The following is a 16588-nucleotide window of genomic DNA, read 5'->3' as shown; positions in this document are numbered from 1 at the left end:
ATTCTACATCTCATTATTTGTCATCTTTATCAATTTTTATACAGTATATTATTCTCTAGCACTGTTGTGCATGTCTGAAATAGTCAGAAATATTACAATTTACCTTAACTTCCTCTCACGTCATCAACTGATTGATGTTAATGAGTGACAGTTGCTTCTAATTCCTTAGCTCTCCAACTCTGTCAGCAGTTACACTTGTTTACTAATGTGGACCTTTTAATCACCAGAGATCCTGTAACATTGAATGTATCTCCCAAATATTCAACTGGATCCAGCAGCATTCAGTCACTCAAATATTCATATCACCGTCTCCATGGCTTTAACAGTCTGTAACCGGTTTCACAAGTAACCATTCTGATTAACTGACACTCTGGTAAAAGAATGGTTTTCCCTTTTTCACTGTCAGTGAAATAAATAAAGTTAAATGAATTTTTGTTGTAATAGTATGAACCAAACAAGGAGTGTGTGTGTGTGTGAAGAGACAGGAATGAGCAGAACATGTCACAAAAGCAGACATTACAACCACGCATTTTCTTGACAAACAAGAAGCTTTTATTTTATGTGGAAAAAAAAATGCCTCAATCATTATCCAGTCTATGCACAATCAATTCTACATGTGCATGATTAAGCTAAACTTATCTGTATTTGAGTATAGGGTGTAGTAGAGTTAATGTTTGATTTATTTTATTTAACAAGTAAGCATTTATACCAAATTACCAGTTATACATTTTTTTTCCTGAAAAGGGCAATTTGGTAAAGGAGAGAGAGAAAAAAAAATCCTGGCAGGACATCAGGGTTATTAGGCGTTATATTCTTTCTTCTGTACACTCATAAACAGTGACCTAGAACACCACGATATCCAGCATACACAAACCGTAGCACGAGGACGCGGGGGGGAGGAGAGAGAGAGGGGGGGGTGGGATTAGTAAAATACACACAGGTTTGGAGAAGAAGTATATTTTTTCTCTTTCTTTTTTTTTTTTTTTTAATTATCCCTCCTTTCATTGAATGGTCCCACACAAGAGCACTGGTTACTGCACAAGGAAAAGGTCATGTGTAACACACAGAGATAAACAAAAAAAAGAAAAGAAGAGGAGGAGGAGGAGGGGAAAAAAAAAAAAGTTTAACCTGGAGGAGGAAAAACCTGCATGGGGGGGGGGGGGGGGGGGGGGGACTCACCTTTTAAAGTCACATGTCTGTATGCATTTAAAACAATCTTTTATGTATGGAACTGCACAAACCCCCATATAGAATAGTATTACCGGTATTAAGTAGTGTTTATTCATGGAAGCGGCAGTAACATTTTGGAACATTGGTAGTTTTTTTGTTTTTTGTTTTTTCTCCTCTCTTATTGTTTTAATGCATCTTACAGACAGACATACCAAGCTGCTCACACACAAACAAATGAAGAGATTCTACATTAGTTTCTTCTTAACACAGAGTGCAAATAAGTTGCTTCAGAGACTTCTCATTAAGAAGACGACTTTGCTCTTCCAACAAGTCCCCTCATTGTACATAAACCATTCCCCTTTCAAAATAAAACAAACGCCAAAAAAAAAAAAAAAATCGAATAGATATATGGAATGTGAAAAAATAATCCTCGTGATCAAATCTTTTTTTTTTTTCATTGAAAATAGAAATAAAATGAAGTCCTTCATGACAGTGTAAAAGGAAAAAAAAAAAAAAACCAAGAACAATCATTTTAAAAAAAGGACAAAAGAAAGAAAGAAAGAAAAAAGGTAAGCTTGCTTGCTCATATCCCCTGTTGTGAGTAGAAGATGGTTCAGGGCTGGTAGCAGGGTACTGAAGAGGAGAGGGAGAGAGAGAGAGAGAGAGAGAGAGAGAGAGAGAGATGGATGGATAGATGGATGGATGGATGGCTCAGGCAGCTCTGTGGTCCTTACATGCCGTAGCCAAAACCGGGCTGGGCTGGGGCTGCCTGGCCGTAGCCTGCAGGCGCTGTGTATCCGTAGCCGTAAGCCTGCTGCGGGGGTACAGCCACGCTGGGTCCTGCTGTTAGCATAAGCTGAGGTGTGCCTGGAGATTCAAAACAAGACAAGGGAGCAGTTTTATAAATCACCTCCACACAGAACAGCCTATTCATTGATACAACAGCGCTAGAGTAAGAGACGAGGTCAGTAAGAGAGAAACATAAGAGAAAAAAAAAACTCTCTCATGTTTAACTGGAGAAATTTGCCCTAGAGGCCTGGTGGAACCAGAGGGCAAACACGTATTAAATGCTCTATGGGGGAAAAAACAGCTTGTTTAAATAATTTGTTGGCAAGTCACCTTTACATGACTACTTTGTGAAACGAGTGAAACGATAAGTGGACTTATTTAACGGTTTTAATAAGTGGTATAACCACATTTTGCCTCAACAACAACAACAACAACAACAACAAAAAAGACCAAACTAAATATATTAGCCTAACCGTGGGGAGGGATGAAGTTGGCCTAATACATGAAGATACGGGGTTTGATCTACGCGATGCGTGTTAAGACAACATCTCTTCCATCAGCTCTTACCATAAACAATGGGTTGTGTCTCTGTCGCTTGCTCCTCCTCTTTCCTGAGGGATTCTGAAGTCTCCAGCTTGTCCACCTGAGGAGTTTACAGAAGAATCCTCCATTAAAACACATGTAGATACTGAAACCCATAGAGTCAGGTGATCAGCTGGAAAACGCTTTTAATTCTTGTTATTCACGTCGTAATTAAACGAAATTGTTGTTTATTATATTTATATATGCACAGATGGATGGGACCATATCAGGCAAAACGGGACCAGTCTGAAAATAGTTGTTGTTCTTTCCTTTTTTTTTTTTTTCTCCTTTTAAATCGTACTTTAGCTTTTGCCTCATCTTGTCAAGGAGGAACCAAAATCACTCCTTGCACCACAAATAGATCCTTACAGGGCATGAGCCTGCTCCAAGTCATCATTAAAAGACGTGAAAAGCCTCGTGTGCAAGCATCTCATTTGCCTAAGCCATGGTCCCACCACAAATCGCAACTATTTACCTTGTGGTTTTGTAAGTTCAGATAGGATCTGCAGGTCGAGAGGGTTTGTAAGTTTGGATAGATTCTGTATGTAGAGAACTAAACCCACGGCATGATGAATTTAAACAAATAAAAATCAACGTAAAATAAATATGTTTGGGGAGGGTTATGATCCCATGGAGAATATTTTCAGTTACGACCACAGGGAGTACTATAACGCTTGTCGGGCAAAGTCAGTTATTGCTCTTGCGCAACAGAAGATGGTTTATGGAAAATCTGATGCTCATAACTTTACAATAGGTTCACTAATTGACTTTTGGAAAACTGGGCAGAAAGAGATGTGCTTCGATTGTTAGAAGGAAAAATTTGAAATGTACAGAAGCACAGGCGATAGATCAATAAATCAATTTGATCAATAAATAAAGTAAAAGAGAAAAATGAAAAGGGAGGGGCAGGGCTGAGGAGGGGGTGGGGCGTGTACTGTGAAGGCGGGGCTGAGGAGATGGGGCGTGTACAGTGAAGGCGGGACTGAGGAGGGTGGGCGTGTACCGTGAAGGCAAAGCAGCATGGAGTGCGGTTCTTTCTCACACTGATTATGTTGAGCTGTTACGTTTTTGTTTTTTCGTGTGTTTATTTCACTCCACGCTTGCTCCAGATCAGAATACTTATTTCGATTCTCTCATGGCATTTATGAAAGCGGCAGAAAGCGGGTTCAGTTCGCTACATACGTCGTAGGAAACAAATTAGTCGTGTTACAAAAGTCTAGTTATAAGAAAAAGATTCCAACGAGCTGAAGCTATGTTATGAAGAGAGAAATAACATGCTAGTTTTTTTTAGTTATGTAAAAAAAAGAGATGTTAAAAAATGTGTGCATGAAAAAAGAAGCAAAAATGTTGAAAGAACAGGAGAAGGAATAAGCTGAGAGGGGTTCTGGGTAATAGCATAAATGCAGATTCTCCATATCCCCAAGCCTTTCCAAGTGAATTAAAACAAACAAAACAAACAAACAAACAAACAAACATACAAACAAAAAACAGAACGCATTGCCTGGGTTTAACATGCTTGTCCATCGTCAAGTAACAAAAACTCAAGGTGCAATTATCAAGGGAGCAATTCTTCACACACCATCTATCCATATTCGTCATTCATTCATTTTTTTTCCCTTCCTGTCCAATTATACTGTCTGAGAGGGAATGTGCCTCTTAAGGAGCAGTGTTCCACTCACTCCAGTAAGTAATTTAATTATCAAATCAACTGTAAAATAGATTAATCCACTATCCTACCCTTTGTGGTGAGGTCACAGTTCATAAGTTTGATTAGTCGAGTAAACTGCTTCTGCTCTAACACATACGAAGAGCAAAAGATGAGAATAAAAGATGATCTTTTTATTCTCTAGAACACAACACTCCTGTTCCTCTCACCAGAACCCGCAGTCGTCTCGTCTCGAAGACGCTCGAACTAAAACCTTCACTGCTTTCAGCTTTTCAGTCAAAATACTGCAGTAAGTTATCAAGTCTCTTGTTAAGAGATTTTAAGGGAAGCACATTCCCCCCGCAGACGTCTCAAACAAACAGGTGCATTAAAATAGCATACAGTTTTAGTGCTATGGTCACATGCTGTCCACGACTGGTTTGCAGTCCTGTTTTAAAAGGAGACTTATCCAGATGACCACAACGAGAGACGATCATTTGTTCTGAAATGTATTATTTTGACCCCGGTAACACTTTTATGACACCAAGTAAGGACTGGGAACCAATGGCAGACTGGCAGTCGGTTTACTCCTCGGTTGACTAGTGCAACATTAGTGACTAGGGTATCTACTGTTGTGCTTGGCAACCATTTTGGCCCAGTCTAGATCACTTTGTTTTAGAGGAAACTACTCAATGTGTCATTTAGAAGCAGCAGTGTGATAAGGGAAGAAAGGGGAATTATGAGTTTAAAAAAAAAAAAGAAAAGAAAAGAATAGAAAAGTCACATGCATTTTCCTCAAGTTTCAGTCCACCAGGCTAAAGAAAACAAACAAAAAAAAAAAAAACGAAAAGAAAGAACGAAAAGCAAATTAAAGAGGAGATGGAGTAAAAGGAATCAACTTTCACCTTTTCCTTAATTGCATCAACCTGAAAAGGAATTTGAGAGGCGAAGCTTAGAAAATAAAAAAAAAAAACAAAAACAAAAAAAAAAATGTTTCACAGAGCAACGAGAAAGAAAACTCCAGGCAGAATATAAAGGATAAGCAAAATCAGAGAGCAGCGCAGACCAATACCACAGGAGAGAGCATTAGCACTTAAGAATAAATATACAAACGTGTAAACAGTGTCATCAGCCTCCTGTTTTTTTTAAGATGGGAGAGGACGTCAGTTTGTTTCTAAAATAAAGTTACATAAATGTCCATTTCACACTGGCAAAATATATTTTTTTTTCTTTTTCGGCCCCAGGGATGACGCTGCTACACGTGTACTAGAATAAAAGATATATTTTAAAACATTTACGTAGTTTTCCTCTAAAGTTTATCATTCAGAAATGTATCGATTCATTACCGATGTGTGAGCAATGTCTTCCAACACATCTTTATACTACAGAGGAATACAAATTGTCAAAAAAAAAAAAAAATCTAAAAAAAGCTATAAAATCAAAGCTGAAGAAAATTCTCGATATGGAGATTCTAGCTAACAGGAAAAGGCAAGTTCATTTCACGACACGGGATGAAAGGAACTGAAAAGGATGAACGTGGATGAAAATTTGAAATGGTCAAAGAAAAAGAGGAGCTTTATCTGAACTATACGTTTAATCTAGCCCAACAAACTAAAACGCATCGCAGAATGTGCAGTGTACGAGCATCAATGTCCTACTGAAGAGCATACTAAGAGAGTAATAACAAAAAAAGAACATTTATTTTCCTGTTTCAACATATTTGTGATGAGCTGTGTTGTTGCTGTTATAACACAATCTGGTTCTCCTTTATCCATCTATACACCATAAACAAACATGGCATAAACAAACACTAAAAAAAAAAAAAAGAACGTCATGTTTCTCAAATCTAGCTTAGTATGACCTCTGCGACCTTTTGCAACACGCTGGATCACTGTTTTAACGGGTCACGTTGAAGAACACAGCACCCTTCCTGCAGAGAAACACTTACCTTGGAGAGATACTCCCTCATGACCTGAATGAAATAGGGCATGGAGAAGTCCATGATGTTGTGCCTCCAGGCGGTCTCCAGCACCACGTCTGGCCGCAACAGGTCATAGCAGGTGAAGAGGCAGGCTGCAAAGCACTCCTTCTTCTCCTCCTGCAGGAACCACTGCAGAAGCTCCTCCGCCAGCTCTGTGTCCTTGGACTCCGAGGCGTACTGCATGGCGTCCTGTGAGGGACATCAAACGGCCGCTTGACTTCAACCGGATCGGTTTCATTCACATCAACCGATTTCTCATTCGCCCAGAACAGGCAACGGCACAGAAAATGCAATTGACTGACCGGTTAGGAGAATCAAAGAATGGACGGGATTATCATCAGATTATCACAGGATTATGATTCTTCCCTTCAAGCCAGATTACAGTCAATTTAAACATGCTATTTTCGAAACTGTATATTTATACTGAAATAGCCGGCAAACATTTTCAGCAGCGTAAAACTGTTTTTGTTTTTTGGTGAAAAACTTCATTGTAAATAATGCTACACAAAAAAAGACAAATATTTATCGTGGAAATACTCGCACCTTGTAGAGTTTGTCCTTCTTGCAGAGTTCCACGCTCTGTTTCCAGCGGTTGTTGCCTTTGAAGAGGTAAGCAGCGATTCTCCTGAACTCGATGAGTTCGTGTTTCTCCAAACGTTGGGCCAGAGAGATGTTGTCAAAGTTGTCGTAAGCGTCTATAGACGTCCTAAGAGCCTGGAGTTAGGAAAGACACGACGGAAATGGAAAAGACAGAGAACGAAAGAATGAATTTGGAGTTTTAGTCATTTTTTCCCGCTGAATTGACGAAAGACCAGCAAAATATCAAACAAAACTGATGACATTTGAGTTTTCAGTTCCAACCCAATCAGCAGACTACAATGCCACAGAGCAAACACTGCACTCTCACTGTAAATCACTGTTTTATTATTCCATAACGTTGCTTTGACATTATTTTAATACATTTCACCTATGAAGTCGTTTTATATTGTGTCACACTGTTACACTGTAAGTTTTTACTACTAACTTACATTTTTATTTACTTTTAAGTAACTTGATTTCTGTAGTTGAATCACATTGTCATTCCATAAATATTAAGGTAATGCAGGGTTATGGTGATTTCCATTAGGGTTTATGTCCATATGTCATACCTGGTAATCCTCCTCGGTGATGAAGAGGTTGTTAAGTGCTTCATTGACTGATTTGTTGTTGTGGTTCTGTACTGACCGCAGGTAGGGCTTGACCAGCGGAAGCTGCTTTACCTTGTTGTTAAAAGAACAGTTTGTTTAAATGCTAGTTAAAAATGCAAAACATATACCTAACCTAACTGTGTATAAAACAATCTGACCAATTCAGATCATATGAGGTCAATCACCTTCAGAGAATTCTATATCAAACTGGCTTCTGACCCAGGGTCTTGGCGGGATAAGGGATGTGTTTGTTTACCTTGGTGAAGAAGTTGACGGCACGCGAATGATCCAGCCTGGGTGACAGCACTATGAGCAAGTCATTCAGTAACAAAGGCTTGAATTCCAAATAGAACTGGATTGCTTTGTAATACAGCTCCACATTGGCCACCTATCAAAGACAAAAGGACAAATTTACAAAACTCATTCAAAACGACACAATTACCAAACAGCAGAAAAGAGGAGGAGGCTTGCATTTGGAGGTCAGTGCAATGCTGAAGTACAACACAACAAAAATATTATTTATGGCACAATAAAAACAAAGCAAAAATTAGGATTTACAATCAGTAACAGCTGAAGACAAAACTAACTGCATAATACAAAAAAGACACAAATCAGCGGGATGGTCCAGTACCTTGGTGATGATATCTTTGAACTGGCCTTCTTTCCAGGCGTCTGTGGGGTGGTTCATCATGGTGATGATTGCATTGTCATACTCCTCATACTTATCATACAGGAACACCAGCTCCGCCCACAGATGGGCCTGCTCTGCAGCTCTCAGAACCTGATAGAAACATGAGGGGAGGGGTACCACATTTAACTTCATCTGTCCAACGGAGCTCATACAGACCCAAGAAAACACAACTCGATCTCAGAGAGCTACGACGGGTCTACGGATAGAGCACGTGACGTCCCACTAAAGGAGATATCTCGAGGTCCCGGGACGTACGAACCTGGTGGTGCCACCTACCTTTGGAATGTTGACCCTGGACCAGAAGAGCTCGAGGTGCTCCCTCATCTTCTGGGGTTTGAACTTGGAGTAGAGGATGGCCAGCTCTGTGAACATGCCCATGTGAGCGCGCTCCAGTCCCAGAGCTGCCTCCAGCATGGTGATGAGCTCCTCAAAGTAGCCACGGTCCTTCAAACAAACAAACAAACAAACGCCACAGTTTTTAAATCCGTTTAACGACGTGTTACAATACAGAATGTTGCTTCATACGTTAGAATGAGTAGAACTGACAGATGATTGGAGGATGTGATGTTCAGACTTGCCTGGTAGTAGTTGATCAGTTCTTCCAGCTCGTCGGCATGGACGACAATGTGAAGGCCACACATCTGAGCCAGTCTGAACTCTTTACCATCCACACAGGCAAAGCACACCTATGGCACAGAAAAGATGAAATAGTAGTTCATTCCAGCTGGTCTGAAGAAACACAGAATACTGAGTGAATGTGATCAGAAGAGCTCGTTTTCACACCTCTTTCCACGTGCGAGTGCTGTTTGCCTTGCGGGCCCCGTCGACGGCTGCCTGGTACTCCCCAAGGTGAACCAGGGTAGAGGCCAGACGCCCGAAGTTGGAAACGTTGTTGTACAGTAACTTCGCTGCCTCGTACATTTTCTCATCGTAACAACGGTCACCGACCTTTAAAGGGGGAGGGGAAAGAACAGAGAGGAGCAGAATTACCTTACACTATCGTTTTAAGACATGCATTACAGGTTTTCTTCTCACTGCCAAATAGAAAACATCAGTGTTACAAAGTTATAACATGTATCCAGAATGGCTTTATTGGCTCAGTAGGAGAAGAGGTAAACTTTTATGGAAATAACATGGCTCTGTCACCTGTTGAATGTGTGCATTGTTTGGTCCGTTGATGAACTCTTCCAGCTCCGCCAGGCGGTTCGTTTTGGCTAGAGCGAAGATCAGCTCTGTCTCCACGTACGACTCCCTGGCCTTCTTCCGTGCCATCTGAAGGAATTTCACCAGGTCCTCCCAGTTACCTGTCCGGGTGAAATCCATCGTTAGAGCGTTGTCAACCCTCCGATTAAACACGTCACAACACATTCAGAAACTTGTGTTACTTGAGAGTTAATATTAAACATGATTAGAATCTAGATCGTCACGACAGCTAGGACATATTCCCTCTTACCGCTCTGGTTGGCTGCCTGAACCACCTCCATGTAAGCAGAGGGGTCATCTGCTTTGATGTAGGAGTCGATAGCTTCCTTGACCAGGCCCTTCTGTAACTGTGCTTTGGCCAACTGGCTCCACACAGCCGGTTCGTTACAACGCTCAGCAAATTCATAGGCCCGGTCCAGATTACCGATGTGCTCAATCAGAACCTGCAAAGGACAAGTGACGTTTATTCATTTTACCTAACAAGGGATAAAATTTATGATCACTAGCCATTCAACAAAGCATAGACTAAAAGCAGACTAGTTTAAAATTGAACAGTCCCTGATGTAGATGGAACAATATCACTGAGAGACTCTGGGGCAGACTTGTAACCTTAACACACACGTGTGTGTGTGTGTGTGTGTATATATATATATATATATATATATATATATAAATATATAAATCCCAAACAACTGCAAAAAACAAAGTGGTGTGAGAGAATCGAAGATCGAAGATTACATGGCGCATTGATTGAGTAGGCCCTGAGGTGGACGAATTAAGTACAAGCACACAGATTAAATCCTTTATACCTGAACTGCAGAAGTGTTCACGTCAAACTTCCTGAAGATGGCAAAAGCCTCTTCAAACAGCTCGTTGCTGATGGCAATATTAGCGATATCTGGGGCGTCATAGTTGTCCAGGCGGTTGATGTACTCCATGACCCGGGTGCGGTCAGCTTTGATGGCTGTCAGGATCAGCAAGTTCTGCAGGTTTCTGCGGGGGAAACAAAAATGCTTAAGTCACAGAATCCTACCAGAACCATTAACAATTCTGGGTGAGACTGTTACTCCAGCGAAAAAGCACTTGCATTGGCATATCCATTAAAACAAAACACACTGAAACCATGAGCAGAGATGCATAATTTAGAGCACCATATTTATATAAATTTCTACCTGTGTTCACTGAACACTGAGTTGTCCAGCACAATCTTCTCCAGGAGTTCGATGAGCTCGTTGGGCAGATCGGCGGTCATGAAAGCCTTGACGGTGACGGACACTTCCTCGGGGTCCTGGGTCTCAGACAGAGCGGTCTGCACCACCTGACAAACAAAGATGAGGGATACGAATAAACAAATGTGCCCCATGCCCGAGCCACCCCTACATGCAATGGGTCTGCTTGTATTTCCGGTACACAAACCTGGTCAATAAGGGGCCTTCTGTAAGGGTTGGTCTCCAGGAGGACACTGGCCCAGAGTTCGGGGTCCCTGCGTCGAACCAAGTAACGGGACAGACTCTTGAAAAGGGAATTCTCATTGCAGACCTGCGGGGAAACACAACGTGACACGGTCATTCCGAGGATCCTTCCGAGCGTGCAAGACACGACTGGTGCTCCGAAACGATATTCCGAACAAGCAAAAAAAAAAAAAAAAGGTAAGACTCTATCCAATAGCGCACACAACATATTGCGCAACACCTTACTCCCCGAAAACTCGGCAAGAATTTCAAAGTTACTCACGTTAATAAGCTCCTGGTCACACTGTCCTCTCTCGTAAGCGACGCAGGCTAAATGGGGATCTCTCTTCTCACAGTACTTGCCCACGACACGGCTGTCGTAGTACGGGTTCTCGCGCAGGAAGCGTTCTGGGTTGTTGTTGCTGTCGATGTAGATCTTGGCCAGCGCATTGTGGGTAGCTGGCTCTTCACAGCCCTCATGGATACGAGCCTCCAGCCAGGGCAGCAGCAGCTTCAACCTGCGCAGAAAAGTCAAACGTCTAATTAGGATTTCATTTAACATTCTTTCTACTGACGCTGCTTAAGTGACTATACACCCATTACCACTGCTCTCCACCGTCACCATCTGTAAGATTCTGTTACAAACAAGAAAAGAATATTCTCTTTATATACAAAAATAATGTTATTTTTAAAGGTGAAGCCTCTGACCACAGTGAAAGCACTACATTAGAGGGGTGCTTTACTGGAGAGTTCAGTTTAACGAGGCATTTGTACCTGTTCCTCTTCTCCACCTCAGCCACCAGCTCATCAGTGGAGAACTGCCCTCTGACAACCAGGATAAGGTTCTTAATGACATCCTCAGAGCAGTCCACATCAAGGAGCCCTCCAATCACCACGGGCAGACGGCTGGGGTTCACCTAGATTCGGTCAAACACCAGTCAAAACCCTGCCTGCAAAGCTGGATCTGAAGTTACTTTAGGCTGTGGGCTGCTAGAATGCAGTTCATTTCAGTTGTTTAGATGACTCAGTGAAAATTTCACCGAGAAAGCTGGCACAGCAGACAGCGTGGGTTTTTGTTTTTTTTTTTTTGCCAGATAAAGGGACAAATCGTTCTGCGTTTCCACCGAAGGGAAAATAAGCGAAACCCAACAGTCCTCACCTTCTGCACGTAGATCTCGATGTATTTCTGCAGGTTGTTGCGGTACAGGTAGAGCACCAGGTCGTGAACGAAGTCGAAACGGTCGCAGACGATGATGAGCGGCAGCTGGTCGGTCAGCTTGGCCTCCTGTTGATCCCGGAGACCAGGATAAAGACCACGGGGGGGGGGGGTGAAGAAAGCAACATCAGTCAAACTGCGATTCACGTGACTTTAGTGACCGACGCAACAATCACGGTTAAGTCTGCTGTTTCCATAGTGATGAAAATATTCCTTTTTCAGTCCAGTCTGTCTGAGCTAACGGCATTTAAGCATTTGTTTTTTTTTTTATTTGTTTTCTCAAAATGGGTTTGGTAACGTTAAGGTGCAGGCTGTTTTGCCTTCAGTTTCTGACAGAGCAGACTTGAGTGTGATTTTGCTAATTAATTACACATACGCAGTAAACCAAAAATGCACCAAATCATGTTAGAATCACTGAAAATGAGTCAAGGATATCATTTTCTAACTCTTTGTAAAATCTTATTAAAAGTGATTCATTAATGACACAATATCAAGGAAAACAAACATCGAAACATCAAAAATAAGAAAAAAAAAAACAATCTGTTTCTGAACTATGACAAATGGAAGGCATCGTAATTCGAGAGGTTAGAGGATGGTTGGGCAGCCCACTACTGACAAGTTGTTTTCTACCCACTGAGTGGAAAAAAGAGTCATCCAATAAAAACAGAAGCAAAATATAAATAAATTAATACAAAGGGGGGGGGGTTAAAAAAAAAACACCAAACCCATAGAATCTATGACTATAATAAGTCGTGCAGAGCAGTGACTCCCCCTGCAGGCTACAACGCGTCACTGCCTCATTATCGATATGTATCAAAGAGAGTTTCACATCTGCTCTCAAGCCCTGAGTTCTGCCATGATTCTCTTCTGATGAATATAGAACTACTATATTCATCATGGTGCACATCTGTGTTGAGGAGAACAAAGCCTTTCTACATAAATCTTTCCAGTATCTGTAAGAAGAAAAACTATAATACTCGTTGCAACGTGTACTTGTGTGCTTCGGGAAGAACAATCAAGAAACGTTTCTTGATTCTTCCTCTAAAATTACTAAGTGAGTAAAATAAAATGAAATAAAACACGTCTGAAAGATAGCGCCGCACTTCAGCGTAGCGCAGAATTCATCCACCAAAGACGTAAAAAATGACTGTACATCTAAAGAATATTAGTACTAGGTACTAGGTAGCCTCTAGTACAAGTACTAAAGTTTCACCAGTTGACAATGGTGGAAAATCAAAAATCCCAGGGAGGAGAGGGGGACAAATAATAATAATAAAAAAAAAAAAAGCATGTGAGCCTGGCCACCAGGATAACCTCTCGACCTTGTCTTCCATTTCTTTTCAGAGAGGGGACAGGATCTCCACCAACTAGCCACAGCCAGACACAAAACATGGACACACTAACACAGATGTATGAGCTAGCAGTTGGTCTGAGAGTTTTCCCCCCCCCGACGACTAACGGTCCTTTTAAAAGTGCTGACGGGATACAGCGCATCCCGTTGGGGAGGGGACTGCAGTTGTACACTGGGCTGATCTGCCCTGACTTTACACACATCATACCAACTCAGGATTAATTCTGTGGCTAAAGCCTGGGAGCGAGGAAGAGATGAGGAAAAGAAAGAAAGAGAGAGAAGAAAAGAGGGAGGGGAGTCCTGTACTGGGGAAGATTTACCTGGTACATGTCCTGCCCATTCCAAAGACACAGGGAAAAGCACAAAAGATAACCGCCATCAGGAAAAATGATCGAAGGAACACTTCTCGCTAACTACAGGCACAAAATCCACGCAGACTACACGGGAATACCGTCAAAACATTAAAACAGACCCTCTCGATTTTGTCGAGACCAATTATACTGGTTTGAACGTCTTTTCTTAAATGATGTTGATGCCACTTTGAGAGCTAAAATTAACACGCGTCTCTTGACGTTCATAGGACTTCTGTTCATTTAACAAACATCAAGTAGAAGATTTTGCTCGTTCTATACAGACATCTTGCTCTGGGCTAGCAAGGCTAAAGAGAATTTCTGGTTGAGTAAAAAATAAATAAATAAATAAATAAATAGAGATGTGCATGACTTTGTCAAGCAGAGTACACTCACTCAAGGACAATTCAGCAACAAAGAAGCCAAACATGAAAATACAAAAGACTAACTGATCCATGGGAGAGAGCTGAATGTACACAGAGAGAGAGAGAGAGAGAGAGAGAGAGAGAAAAAAGAAAGAAAGAGGCAGTAGAGGACAGAACAAATAGCGCCAGAGAAAGGCGGTTAAGGGGGGGTGGGGGGGGGCAGGGAAAAACAGCTCAAATGGAGACAGAAAAAAGAAAACAGATTTGCACTTGTGTGGTCAGTGGTATGGCTTCTCTCTCTCTCTGGTTTTCGCCTGACAAGCGGTCGCGTCATACCTTGAGGAAGTTCTTGACGCGTTCCGGGTCGTAGCAGTTGCTCTCGCGACAGATCCTCTCGACTTCTTTGATCTGCCCTGTCTTACACGCAGCCTGGATGTATTTAAAGTGGACCTCAGGGTCCTGACTGAAGTTCACAATGGAGCCCAAGAAGTAGAACAGACCTGACACAATTAGAACAGAACAGAACAGGGATTAACTATAAATGAACAAAAACGTCCGGCAAAAAAAAACAAAAAAAAAAAACAATACCATCGGCATCTGTATTTGCCTGTCCTGATCCCTGCACATTTCATATTGTTCAACCAAGAGAGAGGGTGAAATCATTCTCTATGCTGCAAAAATCCTTCATTACATTAAAATGAGAAAGCTTTTCTTGAAGGGGATAGGGGAAGGAATAATCACTTCTCTCTCTCACACACATTGTCTATTTCTCCCCTCCATCATTTAGAGCTATCACTCCCACTCAACTAAACTCAGAGGGTAGTTGCTGCTTCGGGCCATATTAAACTACTGACATTGATTGCTGAGGCTTCTGGCCTACTTAACCAATTATAGCCAACTGACTGATGGTCCAGGGTGACAGGGGGAAAATTAATTCTGTGCTGCGGCAGGGCCCCGTGCATTCCTACTCACATGAAAAGACTCTGTGTTTTCTCGTATCTTTTGTTTGTTTTCACGTGTGACGTCGCTCAAACATTTTGGTCTGAGAGCTCCGTGAATCGCAAAAATGAAAACCATTCAAAATGTCACACACACACACACACGAATACAGAATGCTTTCGGTTCTACAGTCACGTCAGTTTCACCTTCGAAGCTCTTGAAGGACTCGAAGAGTTCGGTGAGGGCCTGGGTGGAGAGTTGTTCGTGGTATTTGGAGGCCACCTGGACGCAGATCTGCAGGTTCTGTCTGATGTTGGCCGACAGCATGGCTCTCAGACACTCCAGGGAATCCTCCACCGACAGGGAGCCAAAGAAGTTCACCAGCCACTGAAAACCGCAGAGACAACAAACATCAGGCCGGGTTGTTTTTGCGCACGGACTGAGCAGACCAACACCGTGAATTCCATTTCGGGACGGATAAAAAGGAGTACAAACAAACGTTCGCTCGTGTTTATTCTCTATTAACAAAACAGCTGTGCTAAGAAAAAAAAAATGAGTTTCCATGTACCTCTGGATTGAGCAAGTGGGTGTGGACCACAGCACGTTTGATGTCATACAGGTCAGTGTAGTGCTCCAGAGCCCTCTGCAGAAGACCCGCCTTCTCACACAGCTGGGCGATATGGGCGCGGTCATAGTTAGTGAACATCTGGTTACCCAAGATGGCGTCGGCAACCTGAGGTAGGCATGCAATGACGCACGATTAGCACAACTCAAATGAGACGGAAAAAAGGACATGAAGAGATTTCAGGAGGAGAACGTGTCGGTAAACTGCTCCCAATCAGGTATCACGCAAGAGTCAACCAGCCTGTAGGAAATGTGAAGAGGGGATTTTTTTTTGGGAACTGTAGTGGTCGTACAGGCCAGCGCCATATACTTTCTCTGACAGCATGTTGGTGTAGTAAAGTAAAGATGTTACATTGTTTGTACAGGAATGTGGGTGTGTGTGTGAGTGTGTGTGTGTGTGTGTGTACCTGAGGGGCATGCATGAGGTTCATCTCCAGCAGGCGTGTCTGCAGCGGGCCTTCGGACGGCCTGTTGTTCTTCAGAGCGTCCAGCAGGAAAGAGGTGCACTGCTGGATCAGGTTATACTCCATAAACACGTCCACAATCTACAGCAGCAACGACAAACAAACAAAAAGGGAACCAGAGAATAATGTCAGTAAAACCTTTCGTCACACACAGTGCTACCTCTGTTTATGATGTTTAATCTATTAAGCAGCTGACATCAGTTTTCTTTATCAATCCATTGTGCGGATTGCCTATTGATGCGTCCTCTCAACAAGCCTTTATGTTTCTGCCCTTCCCTCTGACCTTTCATTAGGTCTTTGTAATCTCCTAACTTCTCCTTCTCTGACCTGTGTGATGTCAGCAAGCGGCTCCTCATCCTGCACCAGCATCTGGGCGAACTGCAGGCCCTGATCCGGACTGATCCGCATCACATTCCTCAGCAGGAAGATCCAGTCTGGAGTGTAGCCCACCTGTGGAGAAAGCACGTCGATAATGAACAATAATGCATCTCAACAGGTTCTTGATGACACTTTTACTGAAATGTATTTGCATGTGTTGTTGAGCCCGCGGGGCCTGTTACTCTGTTTCAGAATAAGGGTT

The 16588-nt window shown here is 42.3% G+C and overlaps 1 protein-coding gene across 4 annotated transcripts in view; it reads right to left on the bottom strand.

The window, feature by feature from the left end:
• Nucleotides 1–1686: 1686 nt before the first annotated feature.
• cltca (clathrin, heavy chain a (Hc)) overlaps nucleotides 1687–16588 on the bottom strand; it is a 32387-nt gene continuing 17485 nt past the window's right edge. For 2 of the 4 annotated variants that reach the window (XM_030792079.1, XM_030792080.1), the window contains 24 exons: nucleotides 16336–16458; nucleotides 15952–16089; nucleotides 15489–15653; nucleotides 15127–15307; nucleotides 14318–14481; nucleotides 11859–11984; nucleotides 11474–11616; nucleotides 10983–11217; nucleotides 10665–10787; nucleotides 10421–10566; nucleotides 10058–10241; nucleotides 9499–9691; nucleotides 9192–9349; nucleotides 8829–8993; nucleotides 8624–8731; nucleotides 8322–8489; nucleotides 7986–8135; nucleotides 7611–7742; nucleotides 7316–7426; nucleotides 6711–6881; nucleotides 6135–6356; nucleotides 5092–5112; nucleotides 2527–2602; nucleotides 1687–2037 (listed from right to left, as the gene is read on the bottom strand). In XM_030792079.1, the coding sequence (XP_030647939.1) occupies nucleotides 1901–2037; nucleotides 2527–2602; nucleotides 5092–5112; nucleotides 6135–6356; nucleotides 6711–6881; nucleotides 7316–7426; nucleotides 7611–7742; nucleotides 7986–8135; nucleotides 8322–8489; nucleotides 8624–8731; nucleotides 8829–8993; nucleotides 9192–9349; nucleotides 9499–9691; nucleotides 10058–10241; nucleotides 10421–10566; nucleotides 10665–10787; nucleotides 10983–11217; nucleotides 11474–11616; nucleotides 11859–11984; nucleotides 14318–14481; nucleotides 15127–15307; nucleotides 15489–15653; nucleotides 15952–16089; nucleotides 16336–16458 (3540 nt within the window). In that variant the 3' untranslated portion in view covers nucleotides 1687–1900. The remainder of the gene's footprint in view (nucleotides 2038–2526; nucleotides 2603–5091; nucleotides 5113–6134; nucleotides 6357–6710; nucleotides 6882–7315; nucleotides 7427–7610; nucleotides 7743–7985; nucleotides 8136–8321; nucleotides 8490–8623; nucleotides 8732–8828; nucleotides 8994–9191; nucleotides 9350–9498; nucleotides 9692–10057; nucleotides 10242–10420; nucleotides 10567–10664; nucleotides 10788–10982; nucleotides 11218–11473; nucleotides 11617–11858; nucleotides 11985–14317; nucleotides 14482–15126; nucleotides 15308–15488; nucleotides 15654–15951; nucleotides 16090–16335; nucleotides 16459–16588) is intronic. The other 2 variants (XM_030792081.1, XM_030792082.1) reach the window with 1 other exon arrangement.

This window comes from Chanos chanos, chromosome 15 (assembly GCF_902362185.1).
Source record: "Chanos chanos chromosome 15, fChaCha1.1, whole genome shotgun sequence".
Lineage (NCBI taxonomy): Eukaryota > Metazoa > Chordata > Actinopteri > Gonorynchiformes > Chanidae > Chanos > Chanos chanos.
The sequence above is the reverse complement of the archived record's forward strand: the minus strand, read 5'-3'. Positions and strand labels throughout refer to the sequence as shown.